We start from the raw sequence: 24,697 nt of genomic DNA, 5'->3' as shown, positions 1-24,697 counted from the left end.
CAGCCTAGATGCTCAAAGGTGCCCAAATTCCTTTTAGGAGGGCATTTTTAGACATTTGGATCCCAGACTTCTTCTCACGCTTTAGGGCCCCTAAAAAGCCAGGGCAGTATAAATACCCCACATGTGACCCCACTTTGGAAAGAAGACACCCCAAGGTATTCAATGAGGGGCCTGGCGAGTTCATAGAAATTAATTTTTTTGGCATAAGTTAGCGGAAATAGATATTTTTTTTTTTTTCTCACAAAGTCTCACTTTCCGCTAACTTAGGACAAAAATTTTAATCTTTCATGGACTCAATATGCCCCTCAGCAAATACCTTGGGGTGTCTTCTTTCCAAAATGGGGTCAGTTGTGGGGTGTTTGTACTGCCCTGGCATTTGAGGGTCTCCTCAATTATTACATGTATGGCCAGCATTAGGAGTTTCTGCTATTCTCCTTATATTGAGCATACAGGTAATGAGATTTTTTTTTCCGTTCAGCCTCTGGGCTGAAAGAAAAAAATGAACGGCACAGATTTCTTCATTCGGATCGATCAATGCGGATGAAAAAATCTCTGCCAAAAAAAAAAAAAAGGAGGGGAAAGGTGTCTGCCAGGACATAGGAGCTCCGCCCAACATCCATACCCACTTAGCTCGTATGCCCTGGCAAACCAGATTTCTCCATTCACATCAATCGATGTGGATGAATAAATCATTGCCGGGATTTTTTTATTTATTTTTTATATACAAAGTGTTTGCCAAAGCATAGGAACGCCGCCTCCTCCTCAGCTCGTATGCCTTGGCAAACGTATCTTTAACTGCAGAACTGCAGAGTAGAAATCTCGTCTTGCAGCGCCGCATACACCGACTTGCGTGTAATCTGACAGCAGTAGAAATAGCGGGTGTCACGCCTTATTCCACTCCTGCTACAGACACGACATCTTTTTCGGGGTGACGGTTGGGTTGAGGTACCAGCAACGACATTGGGGAAATGTTGCTCGTGTAGACGGCTAACTACACTGGTGGATGGGGCCACGGAACCTCCTGGGTACAGGAGGTTCTCGATGATCTCTTCCTGAAATTTGAGGAAGGATCCAGTTCTCCCAGCCTTACTGTAGAGAACAAAACTATTATACAGAGCCAATTGAATTAAATATACAGACACCTTCTTATACCAGCGTCTGGTTCTGCGGGAAACTAAATACGGAGACAACATCTGGTCATTGAAGTCCACCCCTCCCATGTGAAGGTTATAGTCGTGGACTGAGAGGGGCTTTTCAATGACACGGGTTGCTCGCTCAATTTGTATTGTCGTGTCTGCGTGCATGGAGGAGAGCATGTAAACGTCACGCTTGTCTCTCCATTTCACCGCGAGCAGTTCTTCGTTACACAGTGTGGCCCTCTGCCCCCTTGCAAGACGGGTGGTAACGAGCCGTTGGGGGAAGCCCGCGCGACTAGTTCGCGCGGTGCCACAGGCGCCAATCCGTTCTAGAAACAAATGCCTAAAGAGGGCCACACTTGTGTAGAAATTGTCCACATAAAGATGGTACCCCTTGTCGAATAAGGATGACACCAAGTCCCAGACTGTCTTCCCACTGCTCCCCAGGTAGTCAGGGCAACCGACCGGCTCCAGGGTCTGATCTTTTCCCTCATAGATCCGAAATTTGTGGGTATAGCCTGTGGCCCTTTCACAGAGCTTATACAATTTGACCCCATACCGGGCGCGCTTGCTTGGGATGTATTGTTTGAAGCCAAGGCGCCCGGTAAAATGTATCAGGGACTCGTCTACGCAGATGTTTTGCTCTGGGGTATACAAATCTGCAAATTTCAGGTTGAAATGGTCTATGAGGGGCCGAATTTTGTGGATCCGGTCAAAAGCAGGGTGGCCTCTGGGACCGCAGGCGGTGTTGTCGCTAAAGTGCAGGAAACGCAGGATGGCCTCAAAACGTGCCCTGGACATAGCAGCAGAGAACATGGGCATGTGATGAATTGGGTTCGTGGACCAATATGACCGCAATTCATGCTTTTTAGTTAGACCCATGTTGAGGAGAAGGCCCAGAAAAGTTTTAATTTTGGAAACTTGGACTGGTTTCCACCGGAAAGGCTGGGCATAATAGCTTCCCGGGTTGGCGGTTATAAATTGTGTGGCATACCTGTTTGTTTCGGCCACAACTATGTCTAAGAGCTCCGCAGTCAAGAACAGCTCACAAAACCCGAACTCCAGACTGGGCAGTGAAAGGGAAAACTACAGGTGCGGCTGAAGTTGGGGACTGCCAATCAGGGTTTGCCAGCACCTCAGGGATTCTAGGGGCTCTACGGGCACGTCTTTGCGGTGGCTGCGACGGGGTCACTACTGCTCGTGCCACCGTACCAGCTTCAACTGCCCTTCTGGTGCTCGCCACTTCACCAGGTTGTACGGCAGTGCTGGTACTAGGTCCAGGGAGGGCTGCGCTGCTGGTGTATGCCTCACCGCGTAATCCGACAGCAGCAGCCCCACTCTGCTGCTCTTGAAGCGGATCCTGCGCAACCTGTGGTCTAGCGACACGGGGCCGGGTACGCCTGGTGCTATCAGGGACCTCAGCCTCCTCGTCCGAACTTTGGGTCAGAGAGCCACTGCTTTCTACAGGTTCGTATTCTGACCTGCTAGATTCATCAGATGAGGGTTCCCATTCCTCATCCGACTTGGTCAGAAGCCTGTAGGCCTCTTCAGAAGAATACCCCCTGTTTGACATTTGGGCAACTAAATTTAGGGGTATTCCCTGAGACTACCCAAGAAAAAAAGCAAGCCTGTCTTTCAAAGGGGAGGCTAGCGAAGTACCGGAGGCCGCTGCGGTTGATAAAAAATATCAAAACAGATTTTTTTATCGGCGCAGTGCGTGTAAAGTGAATGTGCAGTGATAAAAAAAAATAAAAAATTTTGTCACTGCGGTGGGGCGGGTGTGGACGAACGCACGTGTGGGCGACCGATCAGGCCTGATCGGGCAAACACTGCGTTTTGGGTGGAGGGAGAACTAAAGTGACACTAATACAATTATAGATCTGACCGTGATCAGTTTTGATCACTTCCAGATACTATAAAAGTACAAATGCTGATTAGCGATACGCTAATCAGCGAATCAGTGACTGCGGTGCGGTGGGCTGGGCGCTAACTGATCCCTAAACTACCTAACCAAGGGGCCTAAACTATCCTAAAACCTAACGGTCAATACCAGTGGGAAAAAAAAGTGACAGTTTGCACTGATCACTTTTTTCCTTTCACTAGTGATTGACAGGGGCGATCAAAGGGGTGATCAAAGGGTTAATTGGGGTTCAGGGGGGTGATCTGGGGCTAGTATGTGGTGTTTGGTGTACTCACTGTGAAGCCTGCTCCTCTGCTGGATCCAACCGACGAAAAGGACCAGCAGAGGAGCAGGCAGCCATATAACAGATCATATTTACTAATATGATCTGTTATCTGGCTTCTCATTTGATTTTTTTAAAATCATCAGCTTGCCAGCCGCGATCATTGCAACCACACAACAGTTACTCAAGCCACTCCATCCAGTTACTCCGCCCACTCCAGTTGTAGGCTACTGGTGGAGGCAAGAACACTTCACACAATTTCCCCAGAAATTGTAGCTTTTTTAGTTATCAATCTTATTTCCTCATTATGCATAATTTCTTCTGACAGCATTTTTTTTTTTCACCAGGGAAGAGCGAACCACTCGAGACCCAAATTGGTTTAGGTAGAACCAAAGTGCTCCAATTGCCCTGAAAGTTGGTATATAACCCCCTATAGCCTCCTAGGACTCTCAAGCTCTGACATGGAATGACAGCAATAGTAACATACATATTACATATGTGGCATACAAAGCTATAATGTTTAAACACACACAGTGTTATAGGTGGTTTGGGGAACCAAACGTCAAAAAATTATGCCTTGACAGGGTCAGTATGCCTGCCCGCACGACATATGCAAGTGTTGATTGTCAGAAGAAAAAGTGGCTCTTTGTGAATGAGCCTAAAAAAAAATCTCTCTTTTAATTGTGATCAACAGCAGTGCAATGTGAAAATGGTACCGTACGGATATTGTGGCACATGGGAGCAATAGTAGAGGCAGCAGGAGCAGCATTGTATAAAACATACAAGGCGGTCTATGGGTAGTAGTAGCAATAGTAGTAGTAGTAGCAGTAGTGATGGCAGATGCTTTGCGTTAATGGTGGTGGAAGTAGGGGATTAACTATGAGGAGCAGCAAGATGGAGGCAGCAGCAGCAGCCTTAAGGAAGAAATGGTCGGCAGGTAGCAGCAGTAGCATGATGGTGTCGGTGGCATGATGGAAACGACTGCAGCAGCCATACAGAATATGATGGTAAAAGCATCAAAAAATATAAAACTTCAACCATGTAGAGAAATAAATGAACCAATAAAGCATAATTAGACTACTTTCACACTAGAGTTTTTGCTGGATCAGGCAGCGTTCAGCAAAAACACTTCTGTTACTGATAATACAACCATCTGCATCCGTCATGAACTCCATTGAAAGTCAATAGGAGACGGATCCTTTTTTGTGTTAGATTGTGTGAGAGAAAACTAATCCATCCCCATTGACTTGCATTGTGGGTCATGACGGATCCATCTTGCTCCGCATCCCAGGATGGAAAGCAAACCGCAGCATGCCGCGGTTTGGTCTCCAGTATGAGAACGGAACATAATGCATTTTGGAGCATTCCGTTCTGTTCAGTTACATTTTGTCCCCATTGACAATGATTGGGAACAAAACGGAAGCTTTTTTTTAGTATTGAGACCCTATGACGGATCTCAATACCGGAAAATATTAACGCTAGTGTGAAAGTAGCCTTACAGTCCAAGCCTCATTCTTAATTTTATGTTAACACATACAGATAGATTGCTGCCCTAGCCTGTGTATTGCTGTAGTAATCACATATACGGTATATGCTGGTTTAATTAAATTGAACAAGGCCCCAAAAAATATATAATTTCAACTATGTGAAAACTGAATATACGGAAACAGCCGACTTAGGCCTAACCCTTAATTTAAATGTAACACTCATTGGTAAATTGTTACCCTAGCCTGTATATTAGTGCACTGATCACTTATATGCTGGTTTAATTAAATTGAAATCCCCCCCAAAATAAATAAATAAATAAATGTATTCCAAGCATGTGGAAATGGAATTCACAGAAACTGACAATTGAGGCCCAACGCTCAATTTCTCATTAAGATGCACAGATAGATCGCTGCACTACCCTGTGTATTGCTGCAGTAATCTCATATATATGCTGGTTTAATCAGAATAATTAAATTAAACAATCCCCCCCAAAATAATATACAAAAATGACAACCATGTAGAAATGGAATTCACAGAAAAAGACGATTGAGGCCTGACGACCAGTTTATTGTTATTACTCAAAGAAAGGCAGTTTGGTGTACTACTGATCACCTATATCCTGGTTTAATTAAATTTAACAGGTCCCCCAAAAATAACATTTCAAACTTGTGGAGAATTAAATGAATGTTAACGGATGATTAAGGGCCAAGCCTCATTTTCTTGTGTATTGCTATAGTAAATATATATATATATATATATATATATATATATATATATATACTGGTTTCATTAAATTTAACAAGTCCCCAAAAAATTGAGAATTTAAACTGTGTGGAAACTGAATATACAGAAATGGATGATTGAGGACTGACCCTTAATATCACATTAACACTCACAGGTAAATTGTTACCCTAGTGTGTATTGGTGTACTAATCACCTATACTGTATGCTGGTTTAATAACATTCAATAACTTTCCCCTCCCCAAAAAATGGAAATGAACTCTGTGTGTGTGTGTGTGGGGGGGGGGGGGGGGTGTAGATAATAAATGGAATTAGCCCTAATATATTGTTCTCATTCAATGGTGTATACAGTTTTTCAAACTAAAGCAAATATATATATAAATTGTATTAAATATGTGAGATAACCTATGTAGGGATTTCCCAAATGGTAGCCTTCAGATAAATACACAGTAGCCTTTTAGTGGTGGAAATCAAAGTAATAAATGTATTTTATTGTTGGCACACCACAATTCAACAGGCGGCAGTGATCAGCTTACTTCAGCCGACACTTAAAGAAAACAATTCAGTCTTGAATCTGAACAAATCACAGATGTTTTAGGGCACAGTACCGTACTCCCCACTGAGTGGATGGGGACCTTGCTTTGTCCTTTGTCTCTCGGCAGAGACCCTCTGGTTTTCACTCGGCTCCAAAAACACACAGCTACACAGAGCTCCACCATCAGCCAGGGAGTCACACACCCCTGACCCTGCTGGCTGACCTTTTGTAAGCCCATCAAAACCCGGCCTGGACCATGGGGATTAGCCACCCGCCCAGCACTATGGCTACTCCCAATAAGAGCCGTCCCGGATTAGCTCTTCACAGCTTTGCTAACTACCAAAGTGTCCATCAGCAACTGCTGCGGACATATGCACTACTGGCTCCTACTTCACTGAGGCCAGGAACCTCGGTGACACATATCTTCCATCTTTGATGGTCCCTTGTGCCTTTCTACACCTGACACAGAGTTCTCACTAGTATTGTATATGCTATGCTAGATTGATGATAGAAAATGTGGGGAAAAAACAGGTAGCTGCTTTTGAGGATTGTAGCAGCTGCAGATCGGCTAGGAGGCATAGCCAGTCTCAGCAACTCACTTCTTCTTCCCTGGCTGTCATCTTACCTGCCTTTAAATTGTACACACACAATTCTTCTTCTACTTTGTAATCCTAGCCTTTTTCTTCACTCTCCCTGGCAATAGGATACAATCTTGATTGATTTCGGACTGTCCCTGATTGATCTTTAACTTTAAGACTCATGTCATAAGCCTGTCTTAGAAAAAAGACTGCTGGATAAAGATGCTCTGAATTCACATAGGTGTCTTAATAGATTTAGTATATCATCTGGCTGCTCATATGCCAGAACCTGAAATTTATGCCGGGTAGGAGCAAGCATAAATTTTAGTTTTATGCCACTCCCATAAATCACAGTAAAACAGTTTGGCTGTGGGAGGCTTCACCCTCCTGTTATGCCCCATCCACTTTTTTTGCCACTTTCGAAAAGTGGAAAAAGTTGCAATTATTGTGCAAATATGACGTGTGCCATAATTTGTGACTTTTTCATACGTTTTGTGGCATGAAAGCATTGAAAAATATGAATATCACTGAGTGTAATGGTGCTTAGAGGCCATGCTAATATGAACAAATATCACTGATGGCAAAGGCCTAAAACATAACTTTTAATTGGTATAAAGATTAAAAAAAAGACTCAAAATAAGGTCACGATAACTATCAAAGTGCAACACTGTCACTACAATTATTATATTGATATGGCCACCAGGAATGAGTCTAAATTCACAGTGAGTGAGAGGCTGAGACCATGGGACAATGCCTTAGGGGATACTCTCCCTAAATGTTCCCTTATATAGTCTTAGCCCAGAGATGTACCCTAATCATAAGTGCACTCTGTCCCCGTTCCTAATCCTAATATGCCCTTACAAAACCCTATCAGGTGAGTAGGGGTGACAAAGTCCCAAGTCCCAATGCGTTTCCCCTTCCTATGCAAAGATCTTTGGTGATGTTTCATACTGAAGGGGTTTCTTACATGGGACATTTATCATCCGTCCAAATGATTGGTGATAAGTGTTTGATATTAGGAGGCCCCACTGTTGGGACTCCCACCAATCTCAAGAACAAATGTTTTGAGTCCCCCGTCCCTTTGCATGTCCTTGATGTTGAGTACTTGGAATGAAGGAGCAGTTAAGCATACTAGCAGTTTTATTTTTATTTACATTACAGGGCAAATTCTTGAGTCAGTTGATCAAGAAGGTTTAAACAACATACTAACTTACTTCGCATCTGACCATGGTGCATACTTGGAAGGAATGGTGGCAAGTCCTCAACTGAGGGGTAGCAATGGAATTTATAGAGGTAAGGAACACAAGATCATAATGTTTTATATACATTGATCATTGTCTTTGCTAACATTCACATTTAGACCTGTGTCTAAAAATATTTGTAATGTATCTACTGGAGACTGTAGATAATAAATCCTAGGTTGGTGGATATCAAACCACTGGAACAACCACTGATTTCCAGAAGCATTTCCATTAACACAGTGGCTAGAAGTGATTGTCAGTGAAGGTCGATGGCGCTCAGCACAACAGTTGAGCACAGCTCTTGGCTGTTTCTGTCAGTGCATTAGACTTTGAATGGAGTGATAAGGTGTCTGCTCAACTATTGCTCCATTCAGAATACTTCTATAGTCTTACCTCTGAGCTAAACGTGGGAGGGGGGGTCCCTATTCTAACAATAGGAGGAGGTCCCAGTGATCACACCCCCTAACATATTTTGCAGTTAGCAGACAGACAGTGTATGGGGAATTGGCCCAAGAGACAATAAAATGGTGTAGAGTAGAACACAAACAAGTCCTTTTGTCACCTTTATGGAGGTATCTATGACTCATGGGCTCCTCTTCCAAATGTACAGCACGACTTATACTGTAGCTCTACATAATATAATTTACAATTTGTCTTTGCCTTGTTTGTTCATACATTTGTTGAAAAAAGGTGGGCACCTCTGCTCTATACTATACTTTTGACCTCTAAAAGGGCTTCCGCTTACATGCCGCTTGTATAATTATCCAACTGTGCATACATATTCCTCTTGTCTGTACACACCATAGGTGGTAAAGGTATGGGAGGACTGGAAGGTGGGATACGAGTGCCAGGAATCCTTCGTTGGCCAGGTGTTCTTCCTGCAAATACTGTTGTTGATAAACCAACAAGTCTCATGGATATTTATGTGACAATAGCTAAGCTTGGAGGAGGTACACCACCACAAGACAGGTATTAAAACATAATCTAGTGTCTATGAAGTGAAGGTTCATTGTGACAAATCATATGTCATCAGGTGTATGCGTTTTAGTCCACTGGTTCCAACAGGTTCTTTGAGATTATGTACAAATGTCTATTATGGCCCTTTTCAGACAAGTGAGTTCCACTCATCGGACTTGCAGCGTGAGTATGCAGCAGCTCCCGTCCTGACCTCCCAGCACTGACGGGGTCGCATAGTATTATATTGATTTATAATTCTATGGAATGTATTGGATAACACTGACAGCATTATGTCAGTGTTATGCAATACATTCCAGAACTAATTGGGGGGGCAGCCAATAGCAAGCCGCAACAGGGACGAGCAGTATGTTTTGATCTGCACAACAGGGAGATGCAGTGGCAGCCGTGCGGGGACCAGGAGCAACATGGATGCCGGGAAGCAGGGAAAGTATAACCTATATGAAGTGCCCAGGCATTGGGGGGGGGAGGAGAATTATAGGGGTTGAAAAACCCCTTTAACTACAATCCTGGTCATTTAACCCCTTTCAGTATCTAAGCACTGAGGGGTTCTAAACCTGATAGATGTCAAGAAAAAAGAAAAAAAATGGAGACAGCACGTCCAATAAGGTGGAATTTTATGCAATAAAATTCCACCTTATTGGACGTGCTGTCTCCATTTTTATTTTATTTTTTTCTTGACATCTATCAGTTTCTTTTTTGGGGGGCTTTGTACCACCCCCCCTGGAGACGAGCACCCGCAGCATTATTACTAAGGAGTGCTGTTCACCCGTGTTTGGGTTCTACACCTGGTCATTTCAGGCATAGGTTTCAATTTCTGGCTTTAACCCCTTTAAAATCGAGTGATTTTCTTTTTTACTCCTTGTCTTCACAGGGCCAAAACTTTTTTTTTTTTCCTATTCACATAGCTGTATGATCACTTGTTTTTTGTGGAGCAAGTTATACTTTCTAATAGCAATATTTCATATTGCATACAATGTAGAAGCAGGAACAATGCTGCCAAAGTTTTATGGTTTTTGTTTTTACAAAGTTCCCTATGCAGTAAAAATGACCTGTTACTTCCATTCTCCAGATCAGTACAATTACAGAGATACCACATTTTTATAGTTTTTCTTGTTATATATTATATATATATAACATATACAGTGTGTTATATATGACTGATAAGCCATACTTGTATAATACTTAAAAAAAAAATACTTTGGAATTTTGTTTTTGTGTTTGCATTGCCATGTTCTGACCCGATAACTTTTTTCTGCCTACATCTACAGGGATATGTGAAGGCTCCCTTTTTGCGGGGTGATCTAAAGTTTTCATTGATACCATTTTGGAGTGTGTATGACTTTGTGAGCACTATATATTTTTTGGGGAGGTGAAATAACTAAAACAATCAGCCCATTTAGATTTTTTTCCCCTGTTCATCATATGAGATAAATATTTAAATATTTTAATAGTAATGGTGTTTTCGGATGTGGCAATACTAATGATGTTTATTATTTTTATTGCATATTTATTTTTAATATTGGAAAAGTGGGTGATTTAAAATTTGTGAAAGGGTAGGCTCACATCTGCGGTAACCATATGCAGTAGGATGTTCCCCATATCCGGCATTGCTGGATATTGACGTCCACCGCCGGATCCCATAGACTGTGGAGGAGATTCAGCAAAACTGGTGTAAAGGAAAACTTGCTTAGTTGTCCATAACAACCAATCAGACTCCACCTTTAACTTTTCAAAGGACAAAATGTAAGGTGAAATCTGATTGGTCTTTTTTTACACCAGATTTGATAAAATTTCTCTTGTATTTTTATTATAGAAAGTGGGTTATTTTTTTATATGTTTAGAAACTCTTTTTTATTTTTTATTTAGGCTATGTATGATCTTCAGTAACCTGATCGGGTAGGCTGTTCTGACAGTTGTCCAACCTTTAAGTGGGTTTTTAATAACCCCCTCAACTAGCAGGACCTGTGAAGGGAAACATACTTACCTGCTTTGTGGGTCCACTACTGTTCTCACTATGCATCAATACACACACATATCCCGTCCATGTTGGAAGTTTATATGTGGGAACCGAAGTACAAGGAAGACAGTAGTGTATCCACAGAGCTGAAACCAAGAATAGTTGAGCAAGTAAGTACGGTATGCTTCTCTGATGGGTCCTGCTGAGTGGCTGGGGATTTATTTAAAACCTACTTAAGTTGGCAATACACTATAGTCTTTTGTCAGTCAAACACACTGAGAATAGTTCAGCCGACACACAAATGTGTGGGAGGAGCTCCCAGTACGCCCCTGACAGACGATGACAGGTGAGACAAGGATCAGGTCAAATACATTTTTGCCAGATCCTTTTTTTCTCCAGAGAGATGTTGCCACCAGAAGTGTCGGGCGGGAGCTTTCTCTGCTTTCCCCATAAAACACTGAGATACGTTTGACTGTGTGACTGTATAATTGTATGGGAAAGCCAGGAGAGAGTCAATAGAGATAGTTGTTATTGAAGTGTATGGTCAACTTTAGACTTAATGAACCATGTGGTCTTTTTGTTTTTATTACACGTATTAGCAAAATATTATCTATTGTTTCAGAATAATTGATGGCAAAGATATCATGCCACTTCTGCAAGGACTTGTACCTCACTCTGATCATGAATATATGTTTCACTACTGTGATGATTACCTGCACGCAGTTCGATGGCAACAGACCAGCAGTAAGTACAGAAAATTATGTTTTGTATCTTTCAAATATGATGAGGGAACACAGCTCTGGAGTACCACTGGAAAAAGAAATAAGGAAGCTGCCTTAGTTTCCATAATTTTTCTGATATAAAGGACTTTTGATCAAGTCTTGGACAGTGTGTGACATGACGTTTTAGGGTTCCAGTTCTGTTGTCTTCTTGATTTATTGTTTTTTGTCCTTCAAAGCCACACAAGTTAAAGGGACCAACTCTAGATGTGCAGAGGGGCAGCTGGGTGCCTTGCAGTGCATGGAATAGTAAAAAAAAGTATACAGTGCTGAAACCAGTGATGTGTCCACCTCATGCTTAAAATGACAAGATGAGAAAATCCCATTAAGGGCAACCTATTCTCTGTTAATGGAATGTTGACATGGACTGGGAATGTTCACATGGGCATTTTGACAATCTCTGTGAGCATTTACGTTTGCTTAAATGACATGTGTGTTGTCCTGGCAGCTGCAGTAGAGCAATGACTGAGGACTTCCAAGTCCCTGCATTTTATTTTAAAGGGAATCTGCCATCAGAAAATGACAACAGAGCTCGACAACATATGCTACCATAATTATTCCTTTCAAACCTAAATTTACAGCAAGCCCCTGAAGAGCCAGAGCAGAGAATGGGAGTGGTAGTGGGCCTGAGGAGATGCTGTGTCACTGTGTGCTTCCTCAGGCCATCGCTGCCTAGGGGGCAGTGTCGTCAAAAGGTGGATTGAAGGAATCAGGCAGACATACAGAGGTATGTTAGCGGAAAAAGTTTCTCTCTTCTGAATCTTTTTTACTACAGCTATAAAGCTTTAGGTGTCGACTATGTCATGAGGGCTTTCAGCTTTGCTTATTCAGTTCTGGGGTGATGGGTGACTTAACTTATTCTGCCCTACCTAGCAGAGACTTGGGTTATGGTTATGGTGACGGGTGTTTTAAATCATTATCCCCCACTTTGCAGCAGTGTCTATAACGGTGATTGTAGCTGCTGTCTGAAATGCTGTAGCTTGATGGGTTTCTGCAGCCCTTGGGCATTCTTTTCACTCTGGAGCACAGTTCCTCACAGTGGAAATTAATTTATGGCCCTAAAGCCCTAAGGAGCAGGGGCTGATGGACATGCTCCCTGTCTCCTCACTAGCCTAGCTAGCTCTCCCTCCTGACAGGAAGTTGGACCAAACCACTCCAATAGGGAAGGGGGGAGGTGGAGTGGTAAGCTCTATTCTCAGTGCCACACATACACCATCTGCTGGTGTAACAGTACATAACATAAATAAAAATATTTCCATAGCTTTATAAACCAAACAATTTGCAGATACCCTATCTGGGGTGTTGCAAATGCAACCCTTCAACCTTTATATCTATAGCAGCTATAAGGTGTTTTTAATGGGAAAAGTTTTGTTGTAAATTACATTGTTTAAATCATGTGTTTTGATAAACATTATATTTTTTATTTTTAGTGTTCTTTTTATATATAAAAAAAAAACTAAAATCAAACAGTTTCTGCAATAAAATATGTCAAGACTTCCTGTTCTTTGACAGCAGCCACATAGGCCATATACAGAAAGACACAAATTGTTTTCTAGGCATGCTCTTCATCCTGTCCAGAGGTCAGGAGGGACCTGATGAGCCATGACATCCCCTATTGTGAATGGTGGAGCTTTTGTTATCTATACAGAAGTGTTATCTGTTATTATAATTCTGCCTATGATAATAATGTGATGGCTACTGAATAGTATTCAGAATAGAAAGTCTTGATATATTAGGCCTCATGACCAGTACAAAAAAATACATGATTTTATGTATTTTTTAACCTGTTCCGGAGATAGGGCATACAGGCACGCCCTGATGTCCTGGTATTTAAGGACACAGGGCGTACCTGTACGTCCTGAGTAGTTCCGATCACCGCCGCGCGGCGGGCGGTGATCAGACCTGGGTGCCTGCTCAAATCATTGAGCAGTGAGCAGGCACCCTGGGACAATGCGTCGGGGGTCCTGTGACCCCTTCGTGTTGGCGATCGCAGCAAAACACAGGTCAATTCAGACCTACGGTTTGCTGCGTTTCCGGGTTATTCGGGTCTCTGGGGACCCGATAACCCAGAACAGGATGGTGATCGGTGGTGTGATAATATACCACCAATCACCATCCTGCGATTCTGAGAGGTGATGGTGACATCACCTCTCAGGATCGCTTCTCATTGGTCGGCTGGGCGGGCATTTCAAATTACAGCAGCGCTCCTCTCCTCCTCCATTTCAGTCTGGGAGCAGAGGAGAGAGGAGCGCTACACGGATCCTGCAGAGATCATCAGCCAGCCCCACCATCTGTGCCCTGCAACCCCATCTGTGCCTAGAACCCCCATCTGTGCACCACCTGCAAGGTATTTAGGGAAAGGTTAGATTAGGTAGGGATATTCAGGGAAAGTTTGTGGAAGTTTTTGAATGTATCACCCTAAGTCAGGTGTCTGGGGTCCACAGCACAGCTGTGTGACCCAAGACCCCCCAAGGGTGCTGCAGCTTGCCCCCCTGCCCCTCTCACAACTTTTTTTGGGGAGCAAGCATTTATTTTTTTCTGCGTACGCTGACTGTGGTCGGCACTCTTAGCATCCGGCCACTGTTAGCGCATCGCACACCCCACCGCTGATCAGCTTTGGATGGCTGATCAGTGAGTTTGAATATTTTCTTTTCACATTTTTTGCCCTTTTTTTTGTCTGTTAGGTTAAGGGTAAGTTCGTGAACACCCTTGCCCCCACACACGCACATAAAATAAAGTTTAACATGCATGCACACACACGCACAGGCTCCCCTATGGCCCGCCGGATGTTCTCGGTCAAGGAGGCATACGCCCAGCTTGCCTCCGAGTCCTAGAGTCCTAGTGACGACGAGGATGACTCCACTTTCCTTTTGTCATCCGCGTCTTCGCCAGGCGGAGCAAGGGGACCGCCATGCTAGGGACCCTGTGGCCCACACTAGTACGAGCAGCTCTGGGGCTCGTACTAGTTTTCCGGCCCACCAGTTAAGTGCACCGGAGCCCCCTGCCAGTGAACTAGTCTGGTGTACCCCAGAGCATTTTAAACCAGCGATTCCTGATTTTGTAGGCCAACCAGAAATCCAGATTTCCACAGTGGGCTTCACTGAATACGACTATTTAAATCTTTTTTTCAGTGACCAAGTTGTAAACCTGATGGTGGAGCAGACGAACCTGTACGCCCAACAGTTCGTTGCTCAACACCCGGGCTCCTTTTTTGCAGGGGCCGGTGGCTGGACTCCGGTCAGTGCAGCCGAGATGAGGACGTTTTGGGGCCTCATGCTGCACATGGGTCTAGTCAAGAAACCTAGTGTCAGGCATTACTAGAGTGGGGATGTCCTCTACCAGACCCCACTTTACAGTACGGCCATGACACGTACCCGGTTTGAGGGTATAATGCAGCATGTCCCCCCCAAGGTGATCCTGCCTATGACGCCTCTACAAAGTCAGGCCGGTCATCGATCACTATGGGGCCAAATTTGTACAGGCCTATGTACCTGGAAGGGAGGTCACGGTTGATGAGTCTCTCATTGCTTTCAAGGGGAGACTCATTTTCCGCCAGTATGTTCCTTCAAAGCGGGCGAGGTATGGCGTGAAGCTGTACAAACTTTGTGAGAGTACCTCAGGGTACACTTACAAGTTTCGTGTGTACGAGGGGCGATATTCCCATATTCAACCCCCAGAATGTCCCGTCCCCCCCACTCTGGGTGTTCGCATAGTGGGGGGGGGGGGGGGGACACTAGCATATCATGAAAAGGTTCTCTAAACGAGCTATTAACCTAATCATCTGAATCAACTAATTAACTCTAAACACCTGCAAAAGATTCCTGAGGCTTTTAAAAACTCCCAGCCTGGTTCATTACTCAAAACCGCAATCATGGGTAAGACTGCCGACCTGACTGCTGTCCAGAAGGCCATCATTGACAGCCTCAAGCAAGAGGGTAAGACACAGAAAGAAATTTCTGAACGAATAGGCTGTTCCCAGAGTGCTGTATCAAGGCACCTCAGTGGGAAGTCTGTGGGAAGGAAAAAGTGTGGCAGAAAACGCTGCACAACGAGAAGAGGTGACCGGACCCTGAGGAAGATTGTGGAGAAGGACCGATTCCAGACCTTGGGGGACCTGCGGAAGCAGTGGACTGAGTCTGGAGTAGAAACATCCAGAGCCACCGTGTACAGGCGTGTGCAGGAAATAGGCTACAGGTGCCGCATTCCCCAGGTCAAGCCACTTTTGAACCAGAAACAGCGGCAGAAGCGCCTGACCTGGGCTACAGAGAAGCAGCACTGGATTGTTGCATGTCATTCGGAAATCAAGGTGCCAGAATCTGGAGGAAGACTGGGGAGAGGGAAATGCCAAAATGCCTGAAGTCCAGTGTCAAGTTCCCACAGTCAGTGATGGTCTGGGGTGCCATGTCAGCTGCTGGTGTTGGTCCACTGTGTTTTATCAAGGGCAGGGTCAATGCAGCTAGCTATCAGGAGATTTTGGAGCACTTCATGCTTCCATCTGCTGAAAAGCTTTATGGAGATGAAGATTTCATTTTTCAGCACGACCTGGCACCTGCTCACAGTGCCAAAACCACTGGTAAATGGTTTACTGACCATGGTATTACTGTGCTCAATTGGCCTGCCAACTCTCCTGACCTGAACCCCATAGAGAATCTGGGATATTTGGAAGAGAAAGTTGAGAGACGCAAGACCCAACACTCTGGATGAGCTTAAGGCCACTATCGAAGCATCCTGGGCCTCGATAACACCTCAGCAGTGCCACAGGCTGATTGCCTCCATGCCACGCCGCATTGAAGCAGTGATTTCTGCAAAAGGATTCCCAACCAAGTATTGAGTGCATAACTGAACATAATTATTTGAAGGTTGACTTTTTTTGTATTAAAAACACTTTTCTTTTATTGGTCGGATGAAATATGCTAATTTTTTTAGATAGGAAATTTGGGTTTTCATGAGCTGTATGCCAAAATCATCAATATTAAAACAATAAAAGGCTTTAACTACTTCAGTTAGTGTGTAATGAATCTAAAATATATGAAAGTCTAATGTTTATCAGTACATTACAGAAAATAATGAACTTTATCACAATATGCTAATTTTTTTAGAAGGACCTGTAGAAGTAGAGAAATTGAAACTTGGAAATTTGATAATTTTTCCCAAATTTTGGTAAATTTTGTGATTTTTTATAAATAAAAATAATAATATTTTTTTTTACTTCATTTTACCAGTGTCATGAAGTACAATATGTGACGAAAAAACTTTCTCAGAATGCCCTGGATAAGTCAAAGAATTTTTAAGTTATCACCACATAAAGTGACACTGGTCAGATTTGCAAAAAATGGCCTGGTCCTTAAGGTGAAAATGAGCCTGGTCCCTAAGGGGTTAAATATCAATATTGACATGGAAAATTAAAACAAAAATCACAAAAAATTCAAAAAAAATATGCTTAACAAAAATAATGAATTAAACAATAGGTCATTTTATGGTGACACATTCCCATAGTAGATGCCTTAATCACTGCAAAAGGTACACCACAATGATATTCAACTGACAATACTGTCTAATCCCTCAGGCTGATGTTAAAAACTTAGACTTTAGCCAATGTATTCCAGTCAGAAACACAATGGAGCCCTTTTGCACCACCGTCAAGGTATCTCAGTGTGGCATGGGTCCTACCACTAGACTACCTATGGTGTGTAAACACGGTCTGAATGGTACTAAGATATAACTCACAGCCAAGCTCCCACATAGTAGATGCTATAGAGAGTAAAGGCTGAGGGGGTACACTTGTGTGGGGAAAAATATGATGGTGGCTTTCTTTTGTCCAGTTTTCTTTCTAAAAAATCCCAGGGTTCTTTTAGAGGACCTGATGCAGAGCTATAATGAGAGCCTCTTAAATCAGCTCTTATTTAGGCAGTCTTTACACGCACTAACCAATACCATATGGGGCCAAATAATCATAACTGCAAACATTTATCCCAGTACATGTTACATTATGTTTACAGATCTTCTCCTGTTAACATGGGGGATCTGCTGCTGACCAGAAAGCATTTTTATGCTTCTATAACTTATCTGATCAGCCAACAAACAAACATATAAGGGTTGGGTCACACACATGTTTATTTTTAATTGGTACATAAAAGCCATACAAATTGACTTGGAAATTCCAGACAATAAATTAACAGAAATAGAGGCAAAAAATACATTTAATGTAAATTTGTCCCTAGTTTTGCTATTGGCTTTTTGAATTCATCTAATGCGTGTGAATGATGGTGTAGAGAGCTGTGACTTCAAGATCTCTGTCTGCAGTTTATAGGCATAAATGTAATAATACGATATTTGTGTTATCAGGTGACACTGTTTGGAAGGTTCATTATTTTTCTCCAAAGTTCAGTTCAGAAGGAGCCGGGGCATGTTATCAATCGAAGCTGTGCGCCTGTAGCGGTGAAAATGTGATCTATCATTTGTCGCCACTGCTTTATAATCTCTCCAGTGATCCTTCAGAGAAGAATCCTCTCCCTAATGATTCAGGACTATACAAAGAGGTGCTGCAAACCATACAGAGGGCTGTGGAACGCCATAATGCAACTCTACAAGCAGTACCCCTGCAGCTGTATGGATTAAACAATGCATGGAAGCCTTGGCTGCAGCCATGTTGTGGACCTTTTCCATTTTGTTGGCGCAATAAAGAAAATGCTAATTAATTGTCTTATAGAAGTTTTTCTAGTAAATAAAGTAAATGTAATAAATTAATAAACTTGGCATATAATGTAGTTATAGTTTTAGTTACAAATTATTGTGAGGATATACTTTGCAAAACTATTAAAAATGTATATTTTATTTTTAGTCATTTTGTATTAATTTACATACATTCCGCTATAGATGAGACATGTCCTATCTTTGCTCGCAACATGCAGACAGCGGATCTATTAAAGTCAATCATATTTTTTTTTTATATATTTTTAAAAACATTGGGGACTTTAAAGGGGTTCTGCAGGCTTTAATATTTATGACCTATACTCAGGATAGGTCATCAATATCAAATCGGTGGGGGTCCAACACCCCGCTTCCTTGCCGATCTGATGTTGATTACTATCCTGAGGATTGCTAGCCTGTTTGCCGCCATTATATTGGATTGCACCAACAACTGTACCACCACCAGCAAAGTGTAATTTTGTTATATGCAAAATTTGGTATGTTCATGTAATGTGCCTGGTTGTCCAGGAGGTGGCAGTGTGTTTGGCAGAGATCTCTAGTCAGAATGGAACTTACCATTCCAATCTCCCCCTTTTTGGGCCTAGTCCCACTTCCTACCAAGGGAGTGGTTGCAGGAAGCTGTAGTTAGTTGAGAGCTGGAAGGAGACCAAACAACATGGCTCAGTGAGGGAGTCTTCCAGGGAAAGTAGATTAAGCACCCTGACTTCTTGCAGTTAATAGACTGAGTATTACAGGGGGTGGGGGGGGGGGGGGGGCAACAGCCAAAGACATCCCACTCAATGATAGCAGAATCTCTAAAAAGTTCAGTAACCAGACTGAATTCAGAGATTAGCACAGCAGAGAGAGAGAGAGAGAGAGAGAGAGACACACACACAGAGACACAGAGAAAGCAAAGTATTCAAGTCTACCTGCCTGCGCTCTGCTTATTCCTGCTTAACCCACTCAATAATGATAATTAATCTAATAAACTGCTGGCTCACAGTACTTTTGCATACAAATACCATTTATTACCACCACAATCATACAAACCGGATTCCAAAAAAGTTGGGACACTAAACAAATTGTGAATAAAAACTGAATGCAATGATGTGGAGATGGCAAATGTCAATATTTTATTTGTAATAGAACGTAGATGACAGATCAAACGTTTAATCTGAGTAAATGTATCATTTTAAAGGAAAAATACGTTGATTCAAATTTTCACGGTGTCAACAAATCCCAAAAAAGTTGGGACAAGTAGCAATAAGAGGCTGGAAAAAGTAAATTTGAGCATAACGAAGAGCTGGAAGACCAATTAACACTAATTAGGTCAATTGGCAACATGATTGGGTATAAAAAGAGCTTCTCAGAGTGGCAGTGTCTCTCAGAAGCCAAGATGGGTAGAGGATCACCAATTCCCACAATGTTGCGCAGAAAGATAGTGGAGCAATATCAGAAAGGTGTTACCCAGCGAAAAATTGCAAAGACTTTGCATCTATCATCAACTGTGCATAACATCATCCGAAGATTCAGAGAATCTGGAACAATCTCTGTGCGTAAGGGTCAAGGCCGTAAAACCATACTGGATGCCCATGATCTCCGGGCCCTTAAACGACACTGCACCACAAACATTAATGCTACTGTAAAGGAAATCACAGAATGGGCTCAGGAATACTTCCAGAAACCATTGTCAGTGAACACAATCCACCGTGCCATCCGCCGTTGCCAGCTGAAACTCTACAGTGCAAAGAAGAAGCCATTTCTAAGCAAGATCCATAAGCTCAGGCGTTTTCACTGGGCCAGGGATCATTTAAAATGGAGTGTGGCAAAATCAAAGACTGTTCTGTGGTCAGACGAGTCACGATTCAAAGTTCTTTTTGGAAATCTGGGACGCCATGTCATCCGGACCAAAGAGGACAAGGACAACCCAAGTTGTTATCAACGCTCAGTTCAGAAGCCTGCATCTCTGATGGTATGGGGTTGCATGAGTGCGTGTGGCATGGGCAGCTTGCATGTCTGGAAAGGCACCATCAATGCAGAAAAATATATTCAGGTTCTAGAACAACATATGCTCCCCTCCAGACGTCATCTCTTTCAGGGAAGACCCTGCATTTTTCAACAAGATAATGCCAGACCACATTCTGCATCAATCACAACATCATGGCTGCGTAGGAGAAGGATCCGGGTACTGAAATGGCCAGTCTGCAGTCCAGATCTTTCACCTATAGAGAACATTTGGCGCATCATAAAGAGGAAGGTGCAACAAAGAAGGCCCAAGACGATTGAACAGTTAGAGACCTGTATTAGACAAGAATGGGAGAGCATTCCTATTTCTAAACTTGAGAAACTGGTCTCCTCGGTCCCCAGACGTCTGTTGAGTGTTGTAAGAAGAAGGGGAGATGCCACACAGTGGTGAAAATGGCCTTGTCCCAACTTTTTGGGGATTTGTTGACACCATGAAATTCTGATTCAACATATTTTTCCCTTAAAATGGTACATTTTCTCAGTTCAAACTTTTGTTCCGTGATTTATGTTCTATTCTGAATAAAATATTGACATTTGCCATCTCCACATCATTGCATTCAGTTTTTATTCACGATTTGTATAGTGTCCCAACTTTTTTGGAATCCGGTTTGTACTAACACATTTATTATAAAATCTGATCATTCCATGTTACTACTGAGGAAGGAACAAGCGTTCCAAAACGCGTCTAGTGTGTATTGGACTTCAACAAAGCGGTATTATAATTGTCTCTGCTGTTAAGACTCTGTGTACTATTAGATATCACTTCACATTTAGTGCCATTGTAGCTGGTTACTGCAAGCCATAGAGTGGGTTAAACTCTGCTAAATTTAGCTAGTGCTGGTGCTAGCAGAGGCTGGACCCTGCTACATCTATTGTGTTCCAATTGGCACAGCTAGCACCGGTTGCATTGACCTTTTTCACCTTGTTATCACAAGCTAGAGAGTGGACTAAACTCTGCTATATTCAACTAGTGCCGTTGATAGCACAAGCTGGACTCTGCTACATCTACTGTGCTCAAATCAGCACGGTTAGCACTTGCTGCATTGACCTTTCTGCACCTTGTTACTACAAGCCAGAGAGTGGGCTAAACTCTGCTATATTCAACCACTGCCGCCAATAGCACAAGTTGGACACTGCTACATTCACTGTGTTCTAATTAGCACGGCTAGCACTTGCTGCATTGACCTTTGGCACCTTGCTGTGTCTACTCCTGGTTTTGAGATCTGTACTGGCGGGACTACATCGACTAGCACGTGGGACGCCTTGCTGGCCGCACACACATCGGGGAGAGACATAGCAGAAGGAGCGTGCAAACAAACAGAGAGCTACTAAAGTAGGAAGATTAAGTGCTGGCAAGTCAGCAGAGCTGAGCGCAATCAAAGGAACATAACAAGCTGAACCAGGAGGGCTCCAACAACTGGTAATGTAGATTTGGGGCTAAAATTGGATATTGGTGATAACATAGCCCACAGAAGGAACCAAAAGCCACACAAAGTATCAACTTTCCCGGGGAGACTAATTGTTATAGATACATCTTTACCGCTGTTGTATTATATTACCGTTAGAAGCCATAGTATATTATTATAATACTCCAAGTACAGTTTTTAATTATATGCATGAGCTTCGCATTTTTATATGTTTATTGTTGCTGGAATGGATTAATTATCAATGACATCCATGGAATGTTATGATGTTTATTTTATAATAAATGTGTTAGTATGATTGTGGTGGTAATAAATGGTATTTGTATGCAAAAGTACCGTGAGCCAGCCGTTTATTAGATTATTCATTTGTGTGATTAAAGCCAGCTGGTAACTGGTAGGCTGAGCTCCAGTAGTTTACCGGTTGAGCTGTTCTCTAAAGTGTATTAGCTTTGAATAATGATAAATATACTAGAATAAATGACAGGAATAACCTTAAAGGATAACTGTCACACTTAGACCCTAATTTAAATTTTCATATATGTAGTTACTAATAACATGATATTCCAGAATCAGTTACTATTAGACTGACTTGCCCCATATTTAATAAGATTCAGCCCTTAGCAACCAGTCTGCATAAAACTGCAATTTCACTATTCAGTTAAGATGGCCGCCACTGCCCTCACCCTGAGGCTGACCCCGTCTGCCCTCACTAGCCAGTAACAATAGCCCCCCAAAAGTGTCAGTAACCAGAGCCCTCCCCCTAAAGGGTTAATCTCCTGCAGCACAAAGGGGTCCTCTTACCACACGTTACTTTCATTTATACACTGAGCAGACGGCAGATCTCCCTTCCCTGGTCTGCACTGCTTCAACTCTGCATTGTCCCAGTCTGCTGAGTGAGGGAGCGTCTGCCAAGTGCAGGGACAGGGAGAAGTGCACACAGCCCAGGCACTGTTATCAGCTGCTGGGGAGGACCTGGCTTTAATTATTTACTTACAGTCCCTGGCTGTCAGTAATATGACCCTGCACGCTGTGTGCTTTGTACTTCAACAGATAGATGGACCATGCCTAGCAACCCTATTTTAAGCACAGGTAAAAGTAGGCAGTACAGGGAACAAAAATATGGAATTAAGGGGTAATTGAATACACAGTGAAAAGTTGAAATAGGGCCACCAAGGAGATATTACTCACCACAATCCAATACTCCCCAAAAATTATATACAGCAGATAATGGCCAATAGGATAGAGAAGGCGCTCATAGGGTAAGTAAATTCAACAAATCAGATTTCTAATAAAATAAATGGTTTGTTCACCTATTGCGGTTGCATCAATTGGATGCAACTGCAATGGAGATCGAGTGTAGATAAGTGACGGTTGGTGCAGCCTAGATTCGTCCGATCGCCTTGAGCAGGAGCCACCCTGCCACTTGGGTAATGGTATGAAGAAAAGTACGCTGAACCTTAAGTAGAGCGTGTGGACTGCAGAGGGCGCACAAAACAACCGATCAAAGACAATATTTTGGTTTCAGCAGTGTTCCATTTATTCGTAAGACAACGCGTTTCGGGGTGCTAGAGACCCCTTTATCAAGTCTGAGCCGGAAGAGCTGGGAGAATGTCACGGCTCGTTTGCAGAGGCACGTGTGAGACGCTTCACAGATGCCTCTGCAAACTAGCTGTGACATTCTCCCAGCTCTTCCGGCTCAGACTTGATAAAGGGGACTCTAGCACCCCTAAAACGCGTTGTCTTACGAATAAATGGAACACTGCTGAAACCAAAATATTGTCTTTGATCGGTTGTTTCGTGCGCCCCCTGCAGTCCACACGCTCTACTTAAGGTTCAGCGTACTTTTCTTCAAAAAAAAAAATATACGACAGTTATACTTTAACCCCAGTGAACGTTCTCCTCTTAGGAACCATACAGAAAATAAAACTATCGTAATAAAGAGAGCCGACAAGGCAGGAAGTATTGTTATTATGGTATCAGACTATTATCTCACTGAGTCCCTTAGAAAACTATCTGACCGAGAATACTATATAATTTTGAAAGATGACCGGACCAAGATATTTAAGAAATCGCCTTTTGAACTGGTATATCTTGTATATAAATCAGGTATCATTAAAAAAAAAGAAAGGGCATTCCTTAAAGTCCCTCACCCGTTCATATCACGGTTTTTATTTTCTACCTAAAATCCCATAAATCCAATGGGAAGAGAGCTATCTATGGGTAACACTAAATGTATCATCTTTACAAAGCAATATCAGACATGATCTAGGCATTGCAGCAATAGCAGCAGCACTTAGTAAAGATCATTTTATGCCTGAACCACCGAAATAATTTATTCTAAAAGTCATAGAGTTTTTACTCTACTTCACATTTAATGACACTTTTTATATCCAAGCAAAAGATACAACAATGGGAACCAAATTTGCTCCATCCTATGGACATTTGTTTATGGGTCTTTTTGAGGAAACATTCAGCCTACTCACACATCCCAGAATCAAATTTTATCTTAGATATATCAATGATATTATCTTTGTTTGGCAGGGAGAGGTTTATGAACTAATCAGTACATCGGACTCCTGAATTCCAACAAATGGAATCTTTCATTCAGAAGCTATCTTTTTGGACTTACACCTAAGTGTGAAACAAAATCTTCACAAAAAACCACTTCAAAAGTGTGGATGTCAATAGTTATTTGGATTATAATAGTTGCCACCACCAGAAGTGGAAACAGAATATCCCCTTCAGTCAGATGAAGAGGATTAGGAGAAATTGTTCAGATGATGGCATCATGAAAGAAATAAAAACCCTCAAAAATCGATTTAAAGATAAGGGGTATAAGACAGCATAAGGAGACCATAGAGTGGCCCAGTGACATAGTGGTGAGGTGGCAGCAGCATGAGGAGACCACAGAGTGGTGATGTGGCAGCAGCATGAGGAGACCA

General features: G+C 42.6%; 2 protein-coding genes across 2 annotated transcripts in view; both read left to right on the top strand.

Moving 5' to 3' along the window:
• LOC122932674 (arylsulfatase H-like) overlaps window positions 1-18,444 on the top strand; it is a 56,248-nt gene extending 37,804 nt beyond the window's left edge. The window contains exons 7-10 of the mRNA XM_044287222.1: window positions 7,823-7,954; window positions 8,709-8,871; window positions 11,460-11,581; window positions 17,962-18,444. Coding sequence (XP_044143157.1) covers window positions 7,823-7,954; window positions 8,709-8,871; window positions 11,460-11,581; window positions 17,962-18,314 — 770 coding nt within the window. The 3' untranslated portion in view covers window positions 18,315-18,444. The remainder of the gene's footprint in view (window positions 1-7,822; window positions 7,955-8,708; window positions 8,872-11,459; window positions 11,582-17,961) is intronic.
• Window positions 18,445-21,261: 2,817 nt separating this feature from the next.
• Window positions 21,262-24,697, top strand: part of LOC122930555 (arylsulfatase H-like) — a 466,223-nt gene continuing 462,787 nt past the window's right edge. The window contains exon 1 of the mRNA XM_044284039.1: window positions 21,262-21,751. The gene's annotated coding sequence lies outside the window, so the exon portion shown is untranslated. The remainder of the gene's footprint in view (window positions 21,752-24,697) is intronic.

Source organism: Bufo gargarizans, chromosome 3 (assembly GCF_014858855.1).
Source record: "Bufo gargarizans isolate SCDJY-AF-19 chromosome 3, ASM1485885v1, whole genome shotgun sequence".
NCBI classification, from domain to species: domain Eukaryota; kingdom Metazoa; phylum Chordata; class Amphibia; order Anura; family Bufonidae; genus Bufo; species Bufo gargarizans.
Note: the sequence above shows the minus strand (reverse complement) of the source record. Positions and strands in the feature narration are given on the sequence as shown.